Below are 18,458 nucleotides of genomic sequence, written 5' to 3'. Positions count from 1 at the left end.
GAAGGCAGGTGCGTGTTGGCTCGCACCCTCGCCTAAAGCAATGCCATTCAATCCTGGTTCCCAGTGTAACCTTGTGAGGAAGTGTAAAGACAAAACAAAGACAAAAAAACAAAACTAAGGCCTGACCTCACCTCTGACCGATTTGACTTAGTCACTGTGGCAGGGTAAGGTGGGGGCTGGGTGTTGCCCAGGCTTTAATTTGGTGATGGTGGGGGCGGGGTACTGGAGATCGAATACGGGCGCGTCTTACCACTGAGCCACATCCCCGGGCCTTTTTACTTTTTGAGACAGGGTCTTGCTAAGTTGCCAAGACGAACCGACACTTCGGGTTCTCCTGCTTCAGCCTCCCGAGTTTGTGGAATTACAGACGTGTGCCAGGGCGCCAGGCAGGCTTTAATATTTTTAAAAGTACCCCTTGCATAGCCAGGATTAAGAAGTCCCGGAAAATCTGAAACCCACGTGCCTCTCGCTCCTCAGGGCAGAATGCCTGTCTCTCCTGCTTTTAGCTAGAGGAGGGTGGGGGCCGGGTCTTTCGGCAAAAGTTACTGGAAGCCCACTAAAAGAAGCCATTCTTATTACTAGGATAAGTGTATTGACATGCTAAATAAAATCTGATAATTTCGGTTAAAAAAAAAAAAAAAAAAAAAAAGCCATTCTAGGTTCCATGCTCCTTGAAAGAATTAGAAGCGTCTGAGACCCCGTGCTCTAGGACTCCCAGCCTTGTTCAATCAGTCAAGGAAGCAGATAAATGTCACAAGTGTCTAATGTGTCCTCAGGTTCTCAGAAGTAGTGGTAACTGAGTTTTCTGTTGTTTGTGTGTGTGTGTGTAGGGAACTGAGATTTTAAGAATAAGCAGAAGTAAAGGTTGTGGGGGATCTGCAGGTGCAAAAGGACAAAGGTGCAAGATAACTGTAGGACTATGGTGTGGATAGAGTGGAAAGTGCCCCAGGAGAGATGGTCAGGGTTTCATGAAGTGCCTCCTGTGACATACTAAGGATTTGGGACTCATCCTGCAAACAGTGAAGACACACTGAAGGGCTTTATGCAGATGGCAAGATCAACTTGAGTTTTGAGGACTTACATGAGGATGAGTGTGGAGGGCAGTGAAGATATGAGCCACATGTTTGCACAGTGTGATCCCTCCCTTTAAATGACCCCAGCTGGGGAATTAAACTAAGCCAATTAGAATCCCTTCCCTGAAAATTTGGAATTGGAAGAAAGAGAGCTATACCCCTACTTATGGTTAGACTTGATGGAAAATCAAGGGCTATGGGTATCCATCTTCTAATTGCCAAAAGGCTTTAATAAACCAGAAAACCAGTTTGGCTAAGGAGCATCATCTGCTGTACAGAGGACAGCCAAGTGTAGACACAAAGAGACTACTTCCTAGGTTCTTGGGGCTATCCAGAAGCTTGGCTACACTGCGTACTACTGTCCAGCTTGATTTCCTGCTCTGGGCTCATAGTGCAGTCCCTCTTTTTTTGTATTTGCTGATTTATTTTTTTTGAGGGGGAGGTCTCTGTTTTATTTTGTTTCTGTCTGGAGACATGTTACTGGGAGTTCCTAGGCTAGAGGCCTGACTCTGGGGATCCATCAAATCAGATTTGGCCACTTGCCCCCCCAAAAGAAACTCTGATAGTGGTGAAAGCATGAAAGGAACTTGAAACAGCATAGCTACAATGGAAAGAAAAAGTGACCCATAGCCTTAGCCCTGTCTTGGAGAAACTGACAGTGACTTTGAAGTTTTATAGAAAAGGGAATGAGGGCAAGGGTTTGGGGTTTTGCATAGCTGGAGGCTTTTCACAACTGCCAAAGTAGGTGATCTTGATCAAGATGTGGTCCATCCATCATTATCTCGGGATTCATCAGGGCAGGCCTTGACTGTTGGGGTTACCAGCACCCCAAAGCTAATTCCTGCTTGGAGGTATGAACCAACTGGGAAAAATAAAAAGTCTGAAAATAATCAATAAGGACCAAAAGACGATAGGCAGAAAATAGCTTTCAAGTGGGGGCCTGGTGAGTCTTGTAGTCCTGAGAGGAACTGGAACCGAACAAGGAAAAGGCCCAAAATCTTTATTTAAGGATAAATACATCACAGGGTTTCAGTGTGGCATGCTTCTCGAGGAAAACAGGATAAAGATGGGAAAAAACAAGTTGTTTGGGGCTAGGGAGGTTATGCCCACCTTTGGGGGGCTGCATTTGAACCTAGGGTTGTGAGCTAAGGTAGGTTGTCAGCTTTAATCCGAGCAATCTGCAACCGGTGGATTCACACCAGTAGTTCTCAGAAAAGCAACTCCTCTGCCTTATAATGGCTCAAACAAACACATAATTCATTGATGGCCTCCAACACTTGCTCCAGTAAGAAAGTTGCTGTTGCGTTGGGTGCAGTGGCACACACTTGTAATCCCAGTGATTCCAGGAGGTTGAAGCAGGAGGATCACAAGTTTGAGGCCAGCCTCAGCAACTTATCAAGACCCTAAGCAACTTAATGAGACCTTGTATCAAATAAAAAATAAAAAGGGCTGAGGATACAGCTCAGTGGTAAAGCTTCCCTGGTTTCAATCCCTAATACCAATTGGGGGGGGGGAGGGTTGCTGTTTCCTTGGGGGTAGCTTAGACTCAGCACAAGATGTTTTTTGGATCAGACCTTATTCATGGAATCAACAATGACCCAGCCAGCTGGAGGTGAGGATGCCAAGTCTTTAATTCTGCTTTTAGCTGTCCATCAAAACATTTGCAGACCAAAGGGCAAGAGTGAAGAGTCTTAAGTCCTTAAAATGACATATTCTTCTATCCATCCATATAGTCTCATTTTTTCTGGCTTCAGCTAGTATGGGTTACCTCTGCTATTTGTGTTAAAGGATAATTTTTCAAAAACATAAAATCATAAATCTTAAATATAAATGAATACACTTTAGATTTTATTAAATTCACTAATTAATGAGGGGAACCTGTAAGATATTAAACCAGTTCAATTGAGGACTTCATTTTTAGAAATGTCTGTTCTCTACTGGACAAAATCCATTTATATCACCCAAAACAGGAATCATTTGCTTTGTTATGGTTAGGAAACATGCATGTCATCAGTATCTACAAGTTAACTATTATTTCGAAATAGTTAGAAAATGAGGCTGGGCACCATGGCACAATCTATAATCCCAGCTACTGGGGAGGCTGAGGCAGAAGGATGTGAAATTCAAGGTCAGGCTTATGCAATTTAGTGAGACCCTGTCTCTAAATGACTGTTGTGACTCCATGGTAAAGCACTCCTGGGTTCAATCTCCAGTACTGAGGGAAAAAAAAAAAAAAAAAAAAAAAAGGAACAGTGTGAACCCAGCCTATGTAATTGGAGCTGTCTTTGTATTTAACTATTGGCAGCAAGTAAAAAAACACCCTCATTCTGAGAACCCAACTTCAAAAAGTGCTCATGAAAGTTTTTGCTGGGACGGAACAGTGTCTTGTCTTTCTCTTTGGACATCTACTTTATTCTTCTCTCTACAGAAGACTAGATACCTTGGATTACTTCTTACTTACGGCCATTTTTAAATGGAAGCCCCCTTTCCTGAACTACATGAACTTTCAGCTCCTTTCCTCAACACTGACTTAGTTTCTCACAGAGAGAGAAGCTATAATGGGTTACACTTAGCTAGGGGTAGTGGAGTCAAGTGGTACAAACAAAGACCACCTAGACCCACTACTTCAACAGGACCTGTGTCAGAAGAGTCAGTGGATCAATGTATTTGGTACCCTGACTATCAGAGAGGAAACCACTGAGTGTCAGTGGGGTTATTTAATAAACCAGTGCCTGCATTTTCCATAGCCAATCTACAAGTCCTCAGATTCTCTTTATATCTTGTATTCATTCATTTTTGCACTACTGCCTTTCTAATCCAAGCCACCACCATGCCTAAACAACCTACAATTGCCTCCTAGTCTCCTTAATGTCATTTTTGTACCCCTGTTCTCCATTAGAGTAGCCTGAGCAATTAAATGATCTTAAAAACTCTTCACTGTTTCCATCATGTCTAACCACCCCATCTTTCACTTACTGCATTTCATTTACATTAGGATTCTTTCTTTTTAAAAAAATTTTTTAAAGTTGTTGATGGACCTTTATTTTATTAATTTATTATATGTGCTGAGAATCAAACCCAGTGCCTCACACATGGGAGGCAAGTGCTCCACCACTGAGCCACAACCTCAGCCCAAGTCTTCTTTCTTTTTTATATACACAAAGCTTACATCGATCTGGGGGGCTTTACACAACTATATACTCTGGATTGCCTTTCCATCAACCCCCGCCCCGCCGCATGGTGATTGAACCCAGAGGTACTTAGCCACATCCCCAGCCCTTTTTATTTTTTTATTTTGAGACAGAGGTCTCACTAAATTGCTGAGGCTGAAGAATTTGCAATCCTCCTGCTTCAGACTTCCAAGTTGCTGGGATTACAGGTGTCCATCACTGCACCTGACTCCCATCAGATTTTTGTAGTCATTTAGGTCTCATTTTACATTTCCCTTTGTCAGAACAACCTTCCCTGACTACTAAATATAGTTACCCTTACCCCACAGTTTCATTGTTAAAAGTAGCCGTTGTGGTTTATTTTCAGAGCACTTACTATCTGCTAAAGTTGAATATGTTTGTCCCCTCCAGAATTTATGTTGAAATTTAATCCCCCTCAAGACATATTAAGAGTTAGGACCTTCCAGTGGCTGTAAGTTCAAAGGCAGCCTCAGCAACTTAGTAAGGCTCTGGATAACTTAGTAAGACCCTGTCTCAAAATGAAAAAAAATCTAGCAGTATTCTGTGTCCTCTAAACATGTGAATCACATTTATTTTTCAAGTGATTTCCTTGAAGCCTTTTCAAATTGAGCTGAACTGGGGGTGGAACCTCAAAACACACTAATAATTCCTCTCCAATATCAGATTTTTTTGGCTCTTTACTCAAAGTGGGTGGGGCAATTGAAAATTGCAAACTCGGTTTTCTTTTTGTATTTGAGATGCAGAGAATGCCTTTATTTTGTTTATTTTTATGTGGTGCTAAGGATTGAACCCAGTGTCTCACACATGCTAGGCAAGTGCTCTACCACTGAGCTACAGCCCCAGCTCAAACATGGGGAAGCCTCCTGGAAGAGAGGTTATGCCTAACCTGAGTTTTTTTTTTTAATTGAGGTGAGCAGCACATAAAATTAACCATTTAAAAGTGTACAGTTAATTCAGTGGTGGTTAATACATTGAGTGGGAGTCAGCTATCATAAGTTTATAAGTTTTGAATGGTCATCTCACACCTCATTTTGGAATGTGGCATTTACTGTCTTGGCTGTTCAGTAGAGACTCAAATTTCTATGCACATAAGCCACCAGAAGTGGGTGGGTGATTGTTCAGGAGCTTTGGGGGATATTACTGGTCCAATCTGTATTTTACAGATGTCTTAGTTGGGAGATCGTGAGTAATTATGTATCATAAAAAAAGGCCCCTAAGGTAAAACTGTCAAACTAGATCCAGAAGGATGAGATTCATTTTGAAATGAAAGGATAAGAAGCAAGTTTAGGAAAAATAAAAGGTAGTAGATATTCACTGAAAAACATAAAAATCCAAGTGCTCGCATTTCTGCTCGGGGAGAGAGAGAGAGAGAGAGAGAAGAGAGAGATGAGGAGAGGAGAGAGAGAGAGGAGAGAGAGAGGGAGAGAGAGAGAGAAATGAATGAGGAATATTATTGCCCTCAAAAAGATGATCATTCAAAAATGGTCTAGCAGAGAAGACAGAGAAGTAAGCCATAATTAAAAACAGGGCCTGTGAGTGATCAAATGTTCAAACCTTGGAAAATGGAAAGAAAAGAAAACTACAGGTGCTCTAAGCCAAGAAAGAGGCAGTCAACTCAGAACATGAGATTGTGTTATCTTCCTGGAAGAAGATCTGAGTTAGAGCAGATAGATATTAGATAAAGGAGGGATGGAACTATGAAGGGAGGGATAGAAAAGACCAAGCCATAGACAGTTCTGAAGATGATGGAACTTTTAGGGAAGTGAAGTGATGTGGTGTGGCAAGAAATTGAATTATGTGCCAGATGTGATGACACAGTCCTGTTATACCAGTGACTTGGGAGGCTGAGGGCAGGAGGATCACAGTTCCAGGCCAGCCTTAGCAACTTAGCGAGATCCTGTCTAAAAACAACAAACAAAACAAAAAAACAACCAGGATGTAGCTCAGTGATAAAATGCCCCTGGTTCAAGTCCTCAGTGTCTCACACGTAACAAAAACAACAAACAGAACAAGATATTAGCAATTGAAGTGGTCAGTGAAGCTGGAAAGGTAAGTTCACAGCATTGTAGCCAAACCATAATAGCCAGGAAAGGATTTTTAAACTGGCAATGATCTGATTTGTACTTTTGGAAGCTATTCTCCATAATGTAGATGATAGGGGATCAAAAAGCAGCAGAATTGGAGACAAGTAGACCAGAGCAGATATTGCTATAACTGAGGGTAATGGAATTAAGGATAAGAAAGGGAAAAATTGTCTACAGCCATACCACACTGAATGCGCCCAATCTTGGAAGCTAAGCAGGGTTGAGCCTAGTTAGTTCTTGGATGGCAGAAAGGAAAAAAACTGAAGATGTTCTGACTGGGAGTATCTGGAACTTACTGAGTAGATTTGGGTTGGAGGAATGGCAGTGAGGAGTCCAACAAAACTTCCAGGTTTCTGGTTTGAGTTCTTGGGTAGTGTGCTATTCATGGAAATAAGGCATACAGGCAGAGAAGCAGAAAACTTCAATATTCTTTCATTCAGTCAACAGACATTTATTAAAGATCTATTATATGCTGGGTCTGAAAGAAAATCAATGATTATAATGCCTTCTAACAAGTTTATCTGTTAGAGGTACGTACAGAGAAGCAATTGAATAAATGGGGCAGGCCTATAAACCACGTTGAAGAATTGGGGAAGCCTCCTGGAAGAGATTATGCCCAAACTGAGCTTTTTTTTTTGTTTTGTTTTTTTAATTGAGGTGAGCATCACATAGAATTACCCATTTAAAAGTGTACAGTTAATTCAGTGGTGTTTAATACATTGAGTGGCATTCAACATCACCTTTCTTTAATTCCAAATAACCTGAATTTGAAGGATAACTAAAAGTCCACTAGATAAAGAAGGGAGTGGGGGAAAGCATTTTAGGAAATGAGAACAGTATATTTTATGACATGAAGACCAGAAATTCATGACTAGTCATGGAAGACAGGGCTAGAGAGAGACCAATAATAAAGTGTCCACATTTTAACTTGATCTAAAAACTTGGGAAGTCCTCAAAAGATGGTAAACTGTGACTTGACATGAACTAATTTTCCTTTCAGAAAGATTCCTCTGGAAATCGTATGTTGATGCTCTTGAAGGGGAAGAACCAGATAAATAAGTTGGGGATTTTATGCCAGAATCCAAGTAAGAGTGATGAGAGTCAGCAAAGGGGATGATAGCAATGGTGGGAGGGAACAGAACACAAGAAAAGATGGAGAATTTACACGACTTGATTAGTGACTGGACCATCAATCTAGAGGAAGAAGCAAGCATTCTGCTTTGGGTCACTAGAATGATGGGGGTGGCATACTTTTGATCAGGTTGGGCAGGTTTGAGTTTATGTTTCCAAAGGCTCAGCTAAGTGAAAGATCTCAGAGTAGGATTAATATGTGGATCTGTAACTCCCCAGAGATGGACTAGAGACAGAATCATCTTTCTGTTGACAAATGAAGTCAAGAATTTGGATGAAGTCACTCAGGAAAAGGTACAGGTAAAGATGAGCAGAGAACCTATGACTGAGCTTTAGGAACCAATATTTAAGGTATGGAAAGAGGAAAAAGCTATATAGTTAAAAGGTGTGGTCATCTGAAACCAAGACAGAGTTTAACAAGAGAGGGCAGAATAGTGGAATGGAACTGAAAAAAGGAGAGATGGCCTAATTGGTCTAATTTGAAGGGGGAAGAAGGTGAGGAGTATGTTGGAAAAGATATTGCTCAGAATATATTATTGTCACTGGGACCTCAATAAACCATACAAATCTCTTCACTCAAAAATATGCAATTTATTTTTCCATAAACTTCTTAGAAATAATATTCCAAATATATGCAATTTCTTCTCAAAATAATTTTATGAAATGAAGACAGATGCTCACCAGTTATGGTTATATCCCCCTAAGACAGAGTTCTAAAAAATCCTCTGCATTTTTTCCTTTCTGGTTCTGAGATCTGACCAGGAATCAGTTCTTGGTCAAAGGGGTCAAAAGAGAGGGTAAGAAAGCAAAATCTTGAGCAATCTTATCCAAATAGGAACCACCTTTTTTGGGGTCCAGAAACTTTCCTTCAGCTTCTCAAGACCAACTCTCCAAAGCTGCCTCCCACTCTTGCTACCAGGGCCAGCAAAATATTCACTCTGAATCTCCCAAATAAACCTTAGAAGAGTGCTGGGGTAGAAATATGGGGCCCTGGGAAGGTTTACAGTTGCCCTGGGTATGGGAGATAGGGTTTAAAGTAAGATTCTTAGGTCCTATCTTCTTTTCCCCTTCCCTACACTGTCCCTCTACAACGTCTACTTCCACATTTGCTTTTCTGGATTAAAACTTGAGAGGGATGGTGGAAGGGACACCTGAGATTGATTTTTCTTGAAATGCTACAATTCTGGTAGATATATCTGAGGACTCTTTCCTTACCTCTTTCTTTGCTTTACCTGGATACACCCTTCTGGGAAATGAAGAGGCTGAGGCCCTGCCATGAGCATGGAGGAGCAGGTTTACGCTGTTCCCAGGGACTTTAATCCCTCCTTACTAAATTGCATGTATACAAGGGAGGAAGAGCAATGACTGTTTTGGATTTCCCGGGCCTCTACTTTTTAACAGGAAAGCTGTTTTTCTTGTTTGGCTTGGTCTTTGTTGTCTTTCCAGAAGTGATGAGGGCCCCAAAGCCCTGTTTGTGGGAGAATGCATAGGCAGAACGTCGCAGGCTTGGGTGTTTCAATTTGGTCCGAACTCGGACTTGTGGTGGACGTGTCTTGCAATGATTAATTCTGTCAAAAACCTGTATCCAGAGCATGGGGGATGGGTTTTTTATCCACAGAGGCAAAGGGGAAGAGGGGTCATAAATTATCTGGATAGGTTCCCTGTTTCACTTACCTTGTCCACATTGACGGGCCAAACTAGTGGTTGGAGAAACTGGTACCCAAATGCAGGAATTACACAGAGAATCACACTGAGGATAAGGCTCAGCCATATTTGTGACTGGTTCATAGTGTTCCTGGCCACACCTATAAACAATGAGCAAGGATCGGTAAGGCTACAACAGAGCCTGGAGAAAAGGAAGAGGTTAGGAGTGGGACTTATTAGCCAGAACTTAGATACCACTCTAGTCTAAAGAAGGATGTTATTGATTTGGAGACAGTCTGGTCTCCTGAGAAATGATATAAATGCCAAATAATTGCAAGTAGATCCTTTGTGCAGCCAGTCACTATGAATTGACATGCTTTTGTCTCCCTCTAAAGGCAGGGCAGGGCAGGAGAGTGGGGGTAGGCAATGGGGGAATCCTAGTGCATTGGCCTATATGTAAAAATGGGATAGAAGACTTCAGAGTAGAAAAATGAGTTAGTGTCCTGACAAGAGATAGAAGCCAAGTAAATCTACGTGGCTACTCTTTTTGTATTTTGTTCTCATATACGTAGAGATGAGAGAGAGAGAGAGAAATGGATAGAGAAGACAATAAGGTAGTAATGCTACAGTTTAAAGGACACTGACTAGAATCAAGAGCTCTATCTCCAGTCTCCAAAATGGTGCTAATAATTCTTGCCCTGCCTACATCACAGGATACCTGTGAAGATCAAACTACATATTTGAAATGAAAATCTTGGAAACTCTAGGGTAAAATATATTTTTTAAAATATTTTTTTAGTTGTCAATGGACCTTTATTTGTTTATGTGATGCTGAGATTCAAACCCAGTGCTCACATATGCTAGGCAATCGCTGTACCACTGAGCTACAATCATAGCTCCAAGGCAAAGTATTTTTGAGTCCTACCTAGGTAGTCTTACCTAGATTTTGAGGCTAGAGATCATTTCTTATTATCCCTCTGCCACAGAGCTTAGCACATAGTAATAGCTCTCAGTAAACATTTATTAAATAAATATACTTAATACCTCCTCCACATCCTGGCCAGGGCCTTACCTAGGAATTGAAAGATGCTGGGGAACATTAGACACAAGCCATCACTGTACAGGAAGAATAAGATGCAAAAGTAGAAACCCAGGCTACCCCAGATGAAGAAGTGGCTTTCATCGTCCAGTAGGTTGTCTTCAGGGCAATCTGAAAAGCACTAGGTTATGTGCAATACCCTATAACCTGATATCTCTATTAGCCACCTCCCTTCTCCAATCCTGTATTGGAGGATGCTCCTTTCCTTCTCCCTCCCTCCTTATCTCCCTGTCTTTCTAGACAGCTCCCGTTCCAATCCCCTTATTCCCACTGCTGCTGCCCACACCTGTACTGTGACCATCCAGATCAAGGAGGTCTGCACTATCAGGCAAAAGGTCTGGATGTCGGAGATGTCCTTTCCGTCACTGCGCTCTGAGTTGTAAATGGTTCCCATGGGGACATAGAACAGCACAAGGAACTGTAGATCCCATGTATTAAACACTTCACAAATTCCTTCTTGTTGAAATACAGGTTGTGCTGGCCTGGGATATACAGCTCTGGGAAATGTAGGCTCCATGTTTCATTCACATCCTGGAAGCACCAGAGGGAAGGAGGAAGGCTTAGAGTTCATGGAAGGTCCCATCTCCATCAAAGTAGGGGCTTCTTCCCTCACTTGAGTCTGCTGCCAGGCTGCCTAGTAGCTTCCTCATGGAGTACTTGAGAAGTGAACCAGAGAACAGGGCAGTGATCACAGGCCCTTCCTGAAGTTCTCTTTTCTAGGTAGTTAAAGGAAGCTAGGACATGGTTAGGATGGTGAGAAGCACTTAGGGGCATTCAGGATTAGGGAATTGTGAAAGGGAGTTTGGTTTGGGGGTAGCTGGAAGAGATGACTAGAGCTTGGAATGGGGGGAAGCACTAGGACACAGGTCTCTAAGTGTAAGTATTCATTTAGTTAATTTTTGTGCATGTGTATTAAAAGCTAGTGGATGAAGAAAGGGAAGCCAATGGGGATCAGTTAGTCCCCTGGAAATATCCATGTTCATGATGTTCCTCCTATTCCCTCCCATAGCTACTGATGAACTCAGGGTGGGAGAATTCTCTGTATGAACAATACTGGCTTGTCTTCATCTTCTAAATATGAAACTCAGATACAAAGAGGTAGATCTCTGGAATTAGACCACTGAAGCAGGATAGTACTGTTGAGTAACATAATCTATTCCTCTTTCACTCTTAGGTTTGGCAGATACTTCATGGGAAATTCTTTCAGCGCTACTATCCTGATGGAGACTGGGAACCATGATTCCATGATGTTCTGTTTCAGCTGCTTTACAACTCTTTGGATGCTCCTTTTCTACTTTGGTGCTCAGGAGTTGAAGCTGGCATAACAGAAGAGGGGGAAGGGGTACCAGGACCTTCAGCACTCAGAAAATTTCTGAGAGGGACAGAGGGTGTTCCCTGGGCTAGCTTCCTGTGACACAAAAGATACAAATACTCCCATGCTTGTTCCTCAGGACTCCCCACCTAGTCTTTCCTGCTTGGCTTAGCTCATCCTCATCATCTCTGAATGGGAATATCCTTTGTTTTTTTGTTTATTTGCTTTTGATATGGGGGATTGAACCACCCAGAGGCATTCAACCACCGAGTCACATCCCCAGTCCTTTAAAAATTTTTATCTTGAGACAGTCTCACTAAGTTGTTTAGGGCCTCACTAAGTTGCTGAGGCTGGCTTTGAACTTGAGATCCTCCTGTCTCAGTCTTCTGAGCTGCTAGGATTACTGGCATATGTCACTGCACCCTGCTAGGGAATCTCCTTTCTTGAAGCCTGTTGCTTTACCCAGTCCTGATCCAATAACTCTCTTTCATTTCACTACTTTTGTACACACTCAATTTACTATACAGCACAATTTCCATGTTTCTGTCTGTAAAGGTGAGACAGGAAAACCTGACTTTTTAAAACTGGTGATTATTTTCTGTGCAGGAGGATTTTTTACTTTTTCTCATGATACCTATATATCCAGGCAATAAGCTCCTTTCCTTTCTCTAGAAATTTTTTGCTTTACAGTCAATTTTGTAGAGTTCAGTTCTTGCTGCTTTTCTCACTCTTGGGAATATTCCTGAAGGGTTCAGGGGCTTTAACTCTGAGAGGCTTGATGCTAGTCTTACCTGTTCAAACAGACTCAAGCCCAGGACAGGGAGGGAGGTGTAAATCAAATTGTAGCAGGTGATAAACCAGGTATCATAGACAGCCTGGAAGAATACCAAGGAGATTTTAAAATTCTCTCTCCTCCAAAGTCCCACCTCCACCTCCCAGGCCCAAGACCACCTGACCCATCTTCCCTGGCCACCTACCTGCTCACCACCATACTAACCCAGAGCAAGATTTGGTTTCAGAATTTGAGATCCCCAGTCTCTATTTGATCCTACTGTGTGTACCCTCTGTTCCAGGCTGGTGCCAGGCCACATCAAGCTTTCAAGGCTGATGTGGACCAAACCTACCATAACCTGCTCTATTCCTCCCTGCAGAGAAATGACTCAGTGGAGCCACACCCATGGACTCCCAGGCAAATAAGCCTTTAGGATGCTTTCTTTTTCTGCCTGATAATGGCATTCAGTGGCTTCTCTAGCACAGGACATCTAACACTGGCAAAGGAATAGACTCACTGAACCTTCTCCAGCTGGGTGCTCCATCCTGGAAAGGAACCCTTTCCTTACGATCCACAAGAGGTCAGCAGCAACACATGCAACACATTCAGCACACACACACCCCACATCCCACAAATCAGACTGACTTGTCTAGACCCTGGGGATTACAGTCTACCACAGTCTGCTGACTGGTATAGGGATCTCCCAGGATAATCATTTCTGAGATGGTTTCTTTTGGTAATCTTGAGAGGCTTCTGGAAAACTTATAGGGAAGGGGGACTTCTCTTAAAACATCAAAATCCAGGTGTCAGTTTTCCTCAGTATGGTTATGAGATTTCGTATTTCAAATGAGGAATTAATTCACCAGAGCAACTGTGTGTGGGAGGGGTGGGACAGGGGTGCAGGCAGTCAGGGTAGAGAAGGAGAAGTAAAGGGAAGCTGTAGTTCTAAGTATGAACTCAAGTGAATGTCATAATAGCTTGTCTGGGCATGACCCAGAGGCTCCTTGGGGCTTAGCCTGTTCCATAAGGATATTTTGGATGCTAAGAAAATTTCTAGATTCATCAATTTGTCCTCATCACATCATGACCTTTATCATTTAGTTAGGCCAGAACCTTTATCATTTGGAAATCTGGTTATTTGGAAATCTGGTTATTATAGGGTTGGGAGATGGGATCAATATGGGGTAAAGAGCTTTTCCTGGTTGGCATAAAGCTGTGGATGGATGGCAATGTGTCATAATTGGTCTGTAGAGGAAGAAAAAGGTCTGAGCTTGTTTAAGTGATGGGTAACGAGAGAAGACCCAGATGACTAGGGTGAGATTATCAAGTGAACTCCTACCTGTGCAGAGAACCCGTTGAAGAAGGCATACCAGAAGTGCACCAGGGTGAAGACAAGTTCTTATAAAAGAAGTAGCTGAGAATTTGCACATGCGATTGTAAGACCAGCGGCCATGTACCAACAGCAGACGCTGAAGGTAGCAGAACTGGGAGAAGGCAAAGTCACTGTTGAGCATGGCTTGCATCCCCTCCTGGCCGCTGATGCCGACCCCAATGTGTGCAGCTGCAATGAAACCCCAGAAGCTTCTAAACCACAGAGCTTGTCTGCTAGGTTCCCACCCTGGGAAATGTAAAGGAAATGCTGAGATGATGTTGCATAAACCCCTTGTATTACATTTGAATAATACTCAAGCTCAATTCAAAATAGCACTTCCTTAGAGGAGTCCTCCCCCTTAATGGATTGCCCCTCTCCCACAAACTGGAAAACTGTCTCTTTCTGTACTTTGTTTTTGAATGCTGCCACTCAAGAATGCCTGGTATGGCCAGTAAAACTAGAAAGCTGTCCCAGATGTTCTTAGCTCCTACTCTACCCTTTCAGCTCTTTCCCACTTCCAGATGTTGAGGTTTAAATATTTTGTTATCTATGGAAGTCACTTAAATCAATTAAGGATGCAGAATGGATGCCAATCTAACATAATATTTAATTACCTAAGTTTACCTAAGGGAATAAAATCCAACTATTGGGAAGAATGTGTGATGTACATACTTTTTCAGTGAGAAATAAACTCTTCAGTAGGTCTAAGGTGAATTTTTCTGGATAAAGCAAAGATTGTACTTGATGGAATATAAGACTGAAGTTCCTCAAAGTTTTAATCAGTCTGTGATAATTCACTATTCTGGTAAAATTCACTGATCTTCTGGTATATACCTACTACATTGCTTAATGGGATAAATGAAACCTCTCAGGCTCTAAAGACCAGAGTGGTTCTAGAAACCGGTAAAGAGAGCAAAAACACTTGCTAATATTAAAATTGAGGCTGTGATATATCTGCTAGTGTTTCCTGTGTGGGTAGAGAGGTGGGACTAGAGAACCTCACTGATCAACAAGTTGCTGGAGGCTAACAATATTCATCTGAAATTAAAATCAGTAAATTTTAGCCATTTGCTTCTATTGGTCCAAAGTGATCACTAAATCACCTATTCTCTTTCAGCCAGGGGACCAGGGCAAGTTCTTGGGAACACAGCATTGGGCTGCATTGGGCCTCATAACCTACATCCTTCAAAAAAGGAGCAGACTATGACTCCTGCCCAGGGTCCTTTCTGTGGGCCTTGATGCCATCTCAGATAGGTGGTATGGTCATTGTACAGCCTGTTCTATGATGTATGCATATTCTTGAGGAAGCCATGTGTTTCTGTATATATTTACTTTCCTAGTTAAGTAAATGAATCTAAATGTTTGCATGCCTATGGATATGGGCTAATATCTGCAGGTGTAAATAAGTGGGAATGCAGGTGTAGAGGAGCAGGAATGGAGTTGCAAAACACTATAAATATATAAGGCTTAATAGGTAGGGGTATAAGCCAGCAACACAGTGCCACCCAGATCAGTTCTGCCCATGAAGGAAGGAAGAGGCAAGCCATGACTGGGAACTAATGCCCCCCTTGCCCTCACATGCCTTTGATCATGCTGACGTCATTGGCCCCATCCCCGATGGCCAGTGTCACCACCTTCTTGTACCTCTTCACCAGCTCTACAACCTGGGCCTTCTGGAAGGGTGTCATCCGGCAGCAGATTACCCCCTTGCACAAGCTTGCTGTTCGCAGCAGTTCCAATTCCAGGTTCCCTTCTAGAGCAAAAGCCTGCAATACCAAGACATACCCACTCTTCAGGTTGCCCAGAAAAACTCTCAGGGTAGGACTTTTCTAGTTTCCTCCCCTTGCCTCCATATTCTTTCATAGGGTAGGCATAGCTGCTCTCAAGGTGATCCAACCAGGAGGGAGGCCAAACCCCCAAATCAATTCTAGGTATTCTCTGACTATGGGAAACTAGTCAGGACCTCTCATTAGGTCAAATCAGTTGATAGAGCTGGGCTATATGATGCTAAGTGACTTCTTGGAGGATCTAGTTCTGCTTGATTCCCATTTCCCCTAAGTGACAGGTCCATTGGTAGTGAAGGATTTGAATAAAGGAGTTTTCCCTTGGCTTTTCTTTCTTCATTTATTCCTGCCAAGAGTATCCTGGGAAAGGCATCTTTCAGGCATGGGTATCTAAGGAATGGGCAAAAGGGCAACTAAGAATAGGGAAGAGGTCTTAAAATTTCCCTGAAGTGGATTGAACCTAAGAGAGGTTCCTTGGAAGAAGAGAACAAAGCTGTAACTCTATTGCCCACCAGACTGTAGCCATTGATGACTAAGCCATAGTCGCCACGAGGCAACTCCTCAGGCATTGTGAAGGTCCTTTTTGGCTTCTTCTTCAGGTAAATGTTGACTGGGTCTGATTCCAGTAAAGACTCAGGTTTCATCTTGCCCCTTGCCATCCTGAAAACCAAGAGTAGTGGTCAGAGTCTGACCTAAAGCCCTGAGCTTAGGAAGAAAAACGTGCCCATGGTGAAAGTAGGCAAGAAAGTTACAGTAAGTGCTCTGTAAAGCACTGGCAAGGACCTTAGACTCGACTGTCTCTTGAGACCTACCAGTGCTGTAGGTCCCTGAGCATTGTGTACCTCACTTCTCCATCCTCCACACTCCAAATCCTTTAGTCTGAGTACTTCTTTATAAAATTCTCTCAATATTTAGTTTTTTCCCCCATTCTTGATTTCTTCTCTGTTCCTTCTGATAGTGTGGAGCCACATTGGGGGAAGAGATGTATAGGGATGTCTAGGGACTGGCTGTGGCCACTTTCCCACCTGTACCTGAGTTCTTGCAGAATTGTCTCACTGTCCTTGCCTTCAATCATAAACACCCCATCCATTTCATCCTCAAATACATTACAGGAGTAGGCAATGTTTATAGCAGTCTCTGTAGGAAAGGTAATACAGGTCTCATTTTAGCTGGTGTTTATAGATTGGGACAGGGCTGTCACAGAGTATAGTTCACAGTCACTAATAGTGGGCTTAGAGCCCAGTTGTCTACATTTGTCTTGGATACAAAGTGTATCTTTCATCAGTCAGTGAAAATCATATCCAAACATTGACAGACAAGTGTCTACTTGGCACAGATTTTTGAATAATTTATTAATAACTAGAACCATTCAGGCTTAGCCTTCTCTAAAAAGCCTCCCCCTATTGCTGAAAATAATATCTGTCTATATCCACTTCTCTAGGCAATCAGGATGTATTTCTTTGAACATCACTGTGCCCATTTCTTTCCTTTCCTTTTTTTTTTTTTTTGGCAGTACTAGGAATTGAACCCAGGAGTGCTGTACCACTGAGCTATATCCCCAACCTTTTTTAAAAAATTAAATTTAATTTTGAAACAGGGTTTCAGTAATTTGTTCAGGCTAGCTTCAAACTTGTGATCCTATAGCCTCCGTTTGGGATTATAGGGATGTGCCACCACATCCAGCTCTATGCTAGATTTTATGGGGACTAAGGCATGTTTAAGTTGTATCCTTCCTTTACGTTGGAAAACCTGGAATTTGGAAAAAATTCATACTAAGAAACATTTTTAAATTAAGTCCTAACCCTGGTTACAAGTAGTATCAAAATTCAGAAGAGTTTGCAATTGTCACAGAACTCTGCAGGAAGGCCTTAATGAATGAATCAGTGTTTAGGGGTGCTTGCTTTGGCAGCACATATGCTAAAATTGGATGGATATAGAGATTAGCATGGTCCCTGCATGAGGATGACATACAATTTGTGAAGTGTTCCATATTTTCAATACTTGGGAATAAATTTAACAAAGGAGGTGAAAGACCTCTAAAAGGAAAAGTATACAACACTGAAGAAAAAAAATGAAGACCACTCAGAAGATGGAAAGACCTCCCATGTTCTTGGGTAAATAGAATTAAATAGTCAAAATGGCCACATTACCAAAAGTGTTATACAGATTCAATGTAATCCCCATCAAAATACCATGATATTCTTCACAGACTAGAAAAATGGTCTAAAATTCATTTGGAGAATAAAAAACAGCCAATGCAATAGTCAAGCAATCTTGTAATGATGGAAGCATTACAATATATGATCTCAAATTACATTACAGAGCTACAGTAATAAAAACAGCTGGGGTATGGCTCAGAGGTAGAAGAGTGCTTGCCTCACGTGTGAGGCATTGGGTTCGATTCTCAGCACCACATATAAATAAATGAATAAAATGAATACAACAAAGATCCATAAAAACTAAAAAAAAATATTAAAAACAACAACGTGGTATTGGCATCAAAATAGACAGGAAGACCAATGGAATAGAATAGAAGACACAGAGACAACCCCTCATAGTTAACTCATCTGATACTTGACAGAGGAGCCAAAAATATATGTTTGAGAAAAAGACAACGTTTTAACAAATGGTGGTGGAAAAACTACATATCCGTCTGTAGAAGAATGAAACTAGATCCCTATCTCTCACCTTGCACAAAAGTTAAATCAAAGGGATCAACAACTTGGGAATTAGGCCCAAAACTTTGCAACTTTTAGAAGAAACAAAGGTTCAACAATCCAACATATTGGCACAGATACCAACTTCCTTAACAAGCAATAAAACCAAGATCAATAAGTGGGATAGCATCAAATTAAAAGCTTCTGCACAGCAAGGAAATGATTAAGAGTATAAAGAGACAGCCTAACAGAATGAGAGAAAATCTTTGCCAGTTACTCCTCTGATAGGGGATTAATATCCAGAATATATAAAGAACTCAAAACTCCCAAATAATTCAA

The 18,458-nt window shown here is 41.8% G+C and overlaps 2 protein-coding genes across 2 annotated transcripts in view; both read right to left on the bottom strand.

The window, feature by feature from the left end:
* Positions 1-18,458, bottom strand: part of LOC306644675 (phospholipid-transporting ATPase FetA-like) — a 190,977-nt gene that overhangs the window by 18,596 nt on the left and 153,923 nt on the right. The window contains 8 exon segments of the mRNA XM_079111815.1: positions 10,509-10,753; positions 12,326-12,409; positions 13,646-13,701; positions 13,704-13,724; positions 13,727-13,867; positions 15,261-15,444; positions 15,975-16,122; positions 16,494-16,599. Of these exon segments, the coding sequence (XP_078967941.1) occupies positions 10,547-10,753; positions 12,326-12,409; positions 13,646-13,701; positions 13,704-13,724; positions 13,727-13,867; positions 15,261-15,444; positions 15,975-16,122; positions 16,494-16,599 (947 nt within the window). The 3' untranslated portion in view covers positions 10,509-10,546.
* LOC306644684 (phospholipid-transporting ATPase FetA-like) lies at positions 7,703-10,531 on the bottom strand. Its single transcript, XM_079111830.1, has 3 exons — positions 10,196-10,531; positions 9,154-9,284; positions 7,703-9,058 (listed from the first exon to the last, which is right to left on the bottom strand). Exons 1-3 carry the CDS (start codon positions 10,221-10,223, stop codon positions 8,867-8,869), a joined length of 351 nt encoding a protein of 116 aa, XP_078967956.1. The 5' UTR covers positions 10,224-10,531; the 3' UTR covers positions 7,703-8,866.

The sequence above is a fragment of the Sciurus vulgaris genome (genome assembly GCF_902686455.1).
Source record: "Sciurus vulgaris genome assembly, chromosome: 15".
Lineage (NCBI taxonomy): Eukaryota > Metazoa > Chordata > Mammalia > Rodentia > Sciuridae > Sciurus > Sciurus vulgaris.
This window is presented reverse-complemented; position numbering and strand designations above follow the sequence as displayed.

Bases quoted from the DNA above. Each gene is read 5' to 3' on its own strand.
- LOC306644684 (XM_079111830.1), bottom strand. From the start codon at position 10,223: ATGTTCCCCAGCATCTTTCAATTCCTAG. The intron at 9,285-10,195 runs GTAAGGCCCTGG...CATTGTTTATAG, and splicing joins CAGCATCTTTCAATTCCTAG to GTGTGGCCAGGAACACTATG. The intron at 9,059-9,153 runs GTAAGTGAAACA...CTCTGGATACAG, and splicing joins GGCCCGTCAATGTGGACAAG to GTTTTTGACAGAATTAATCA.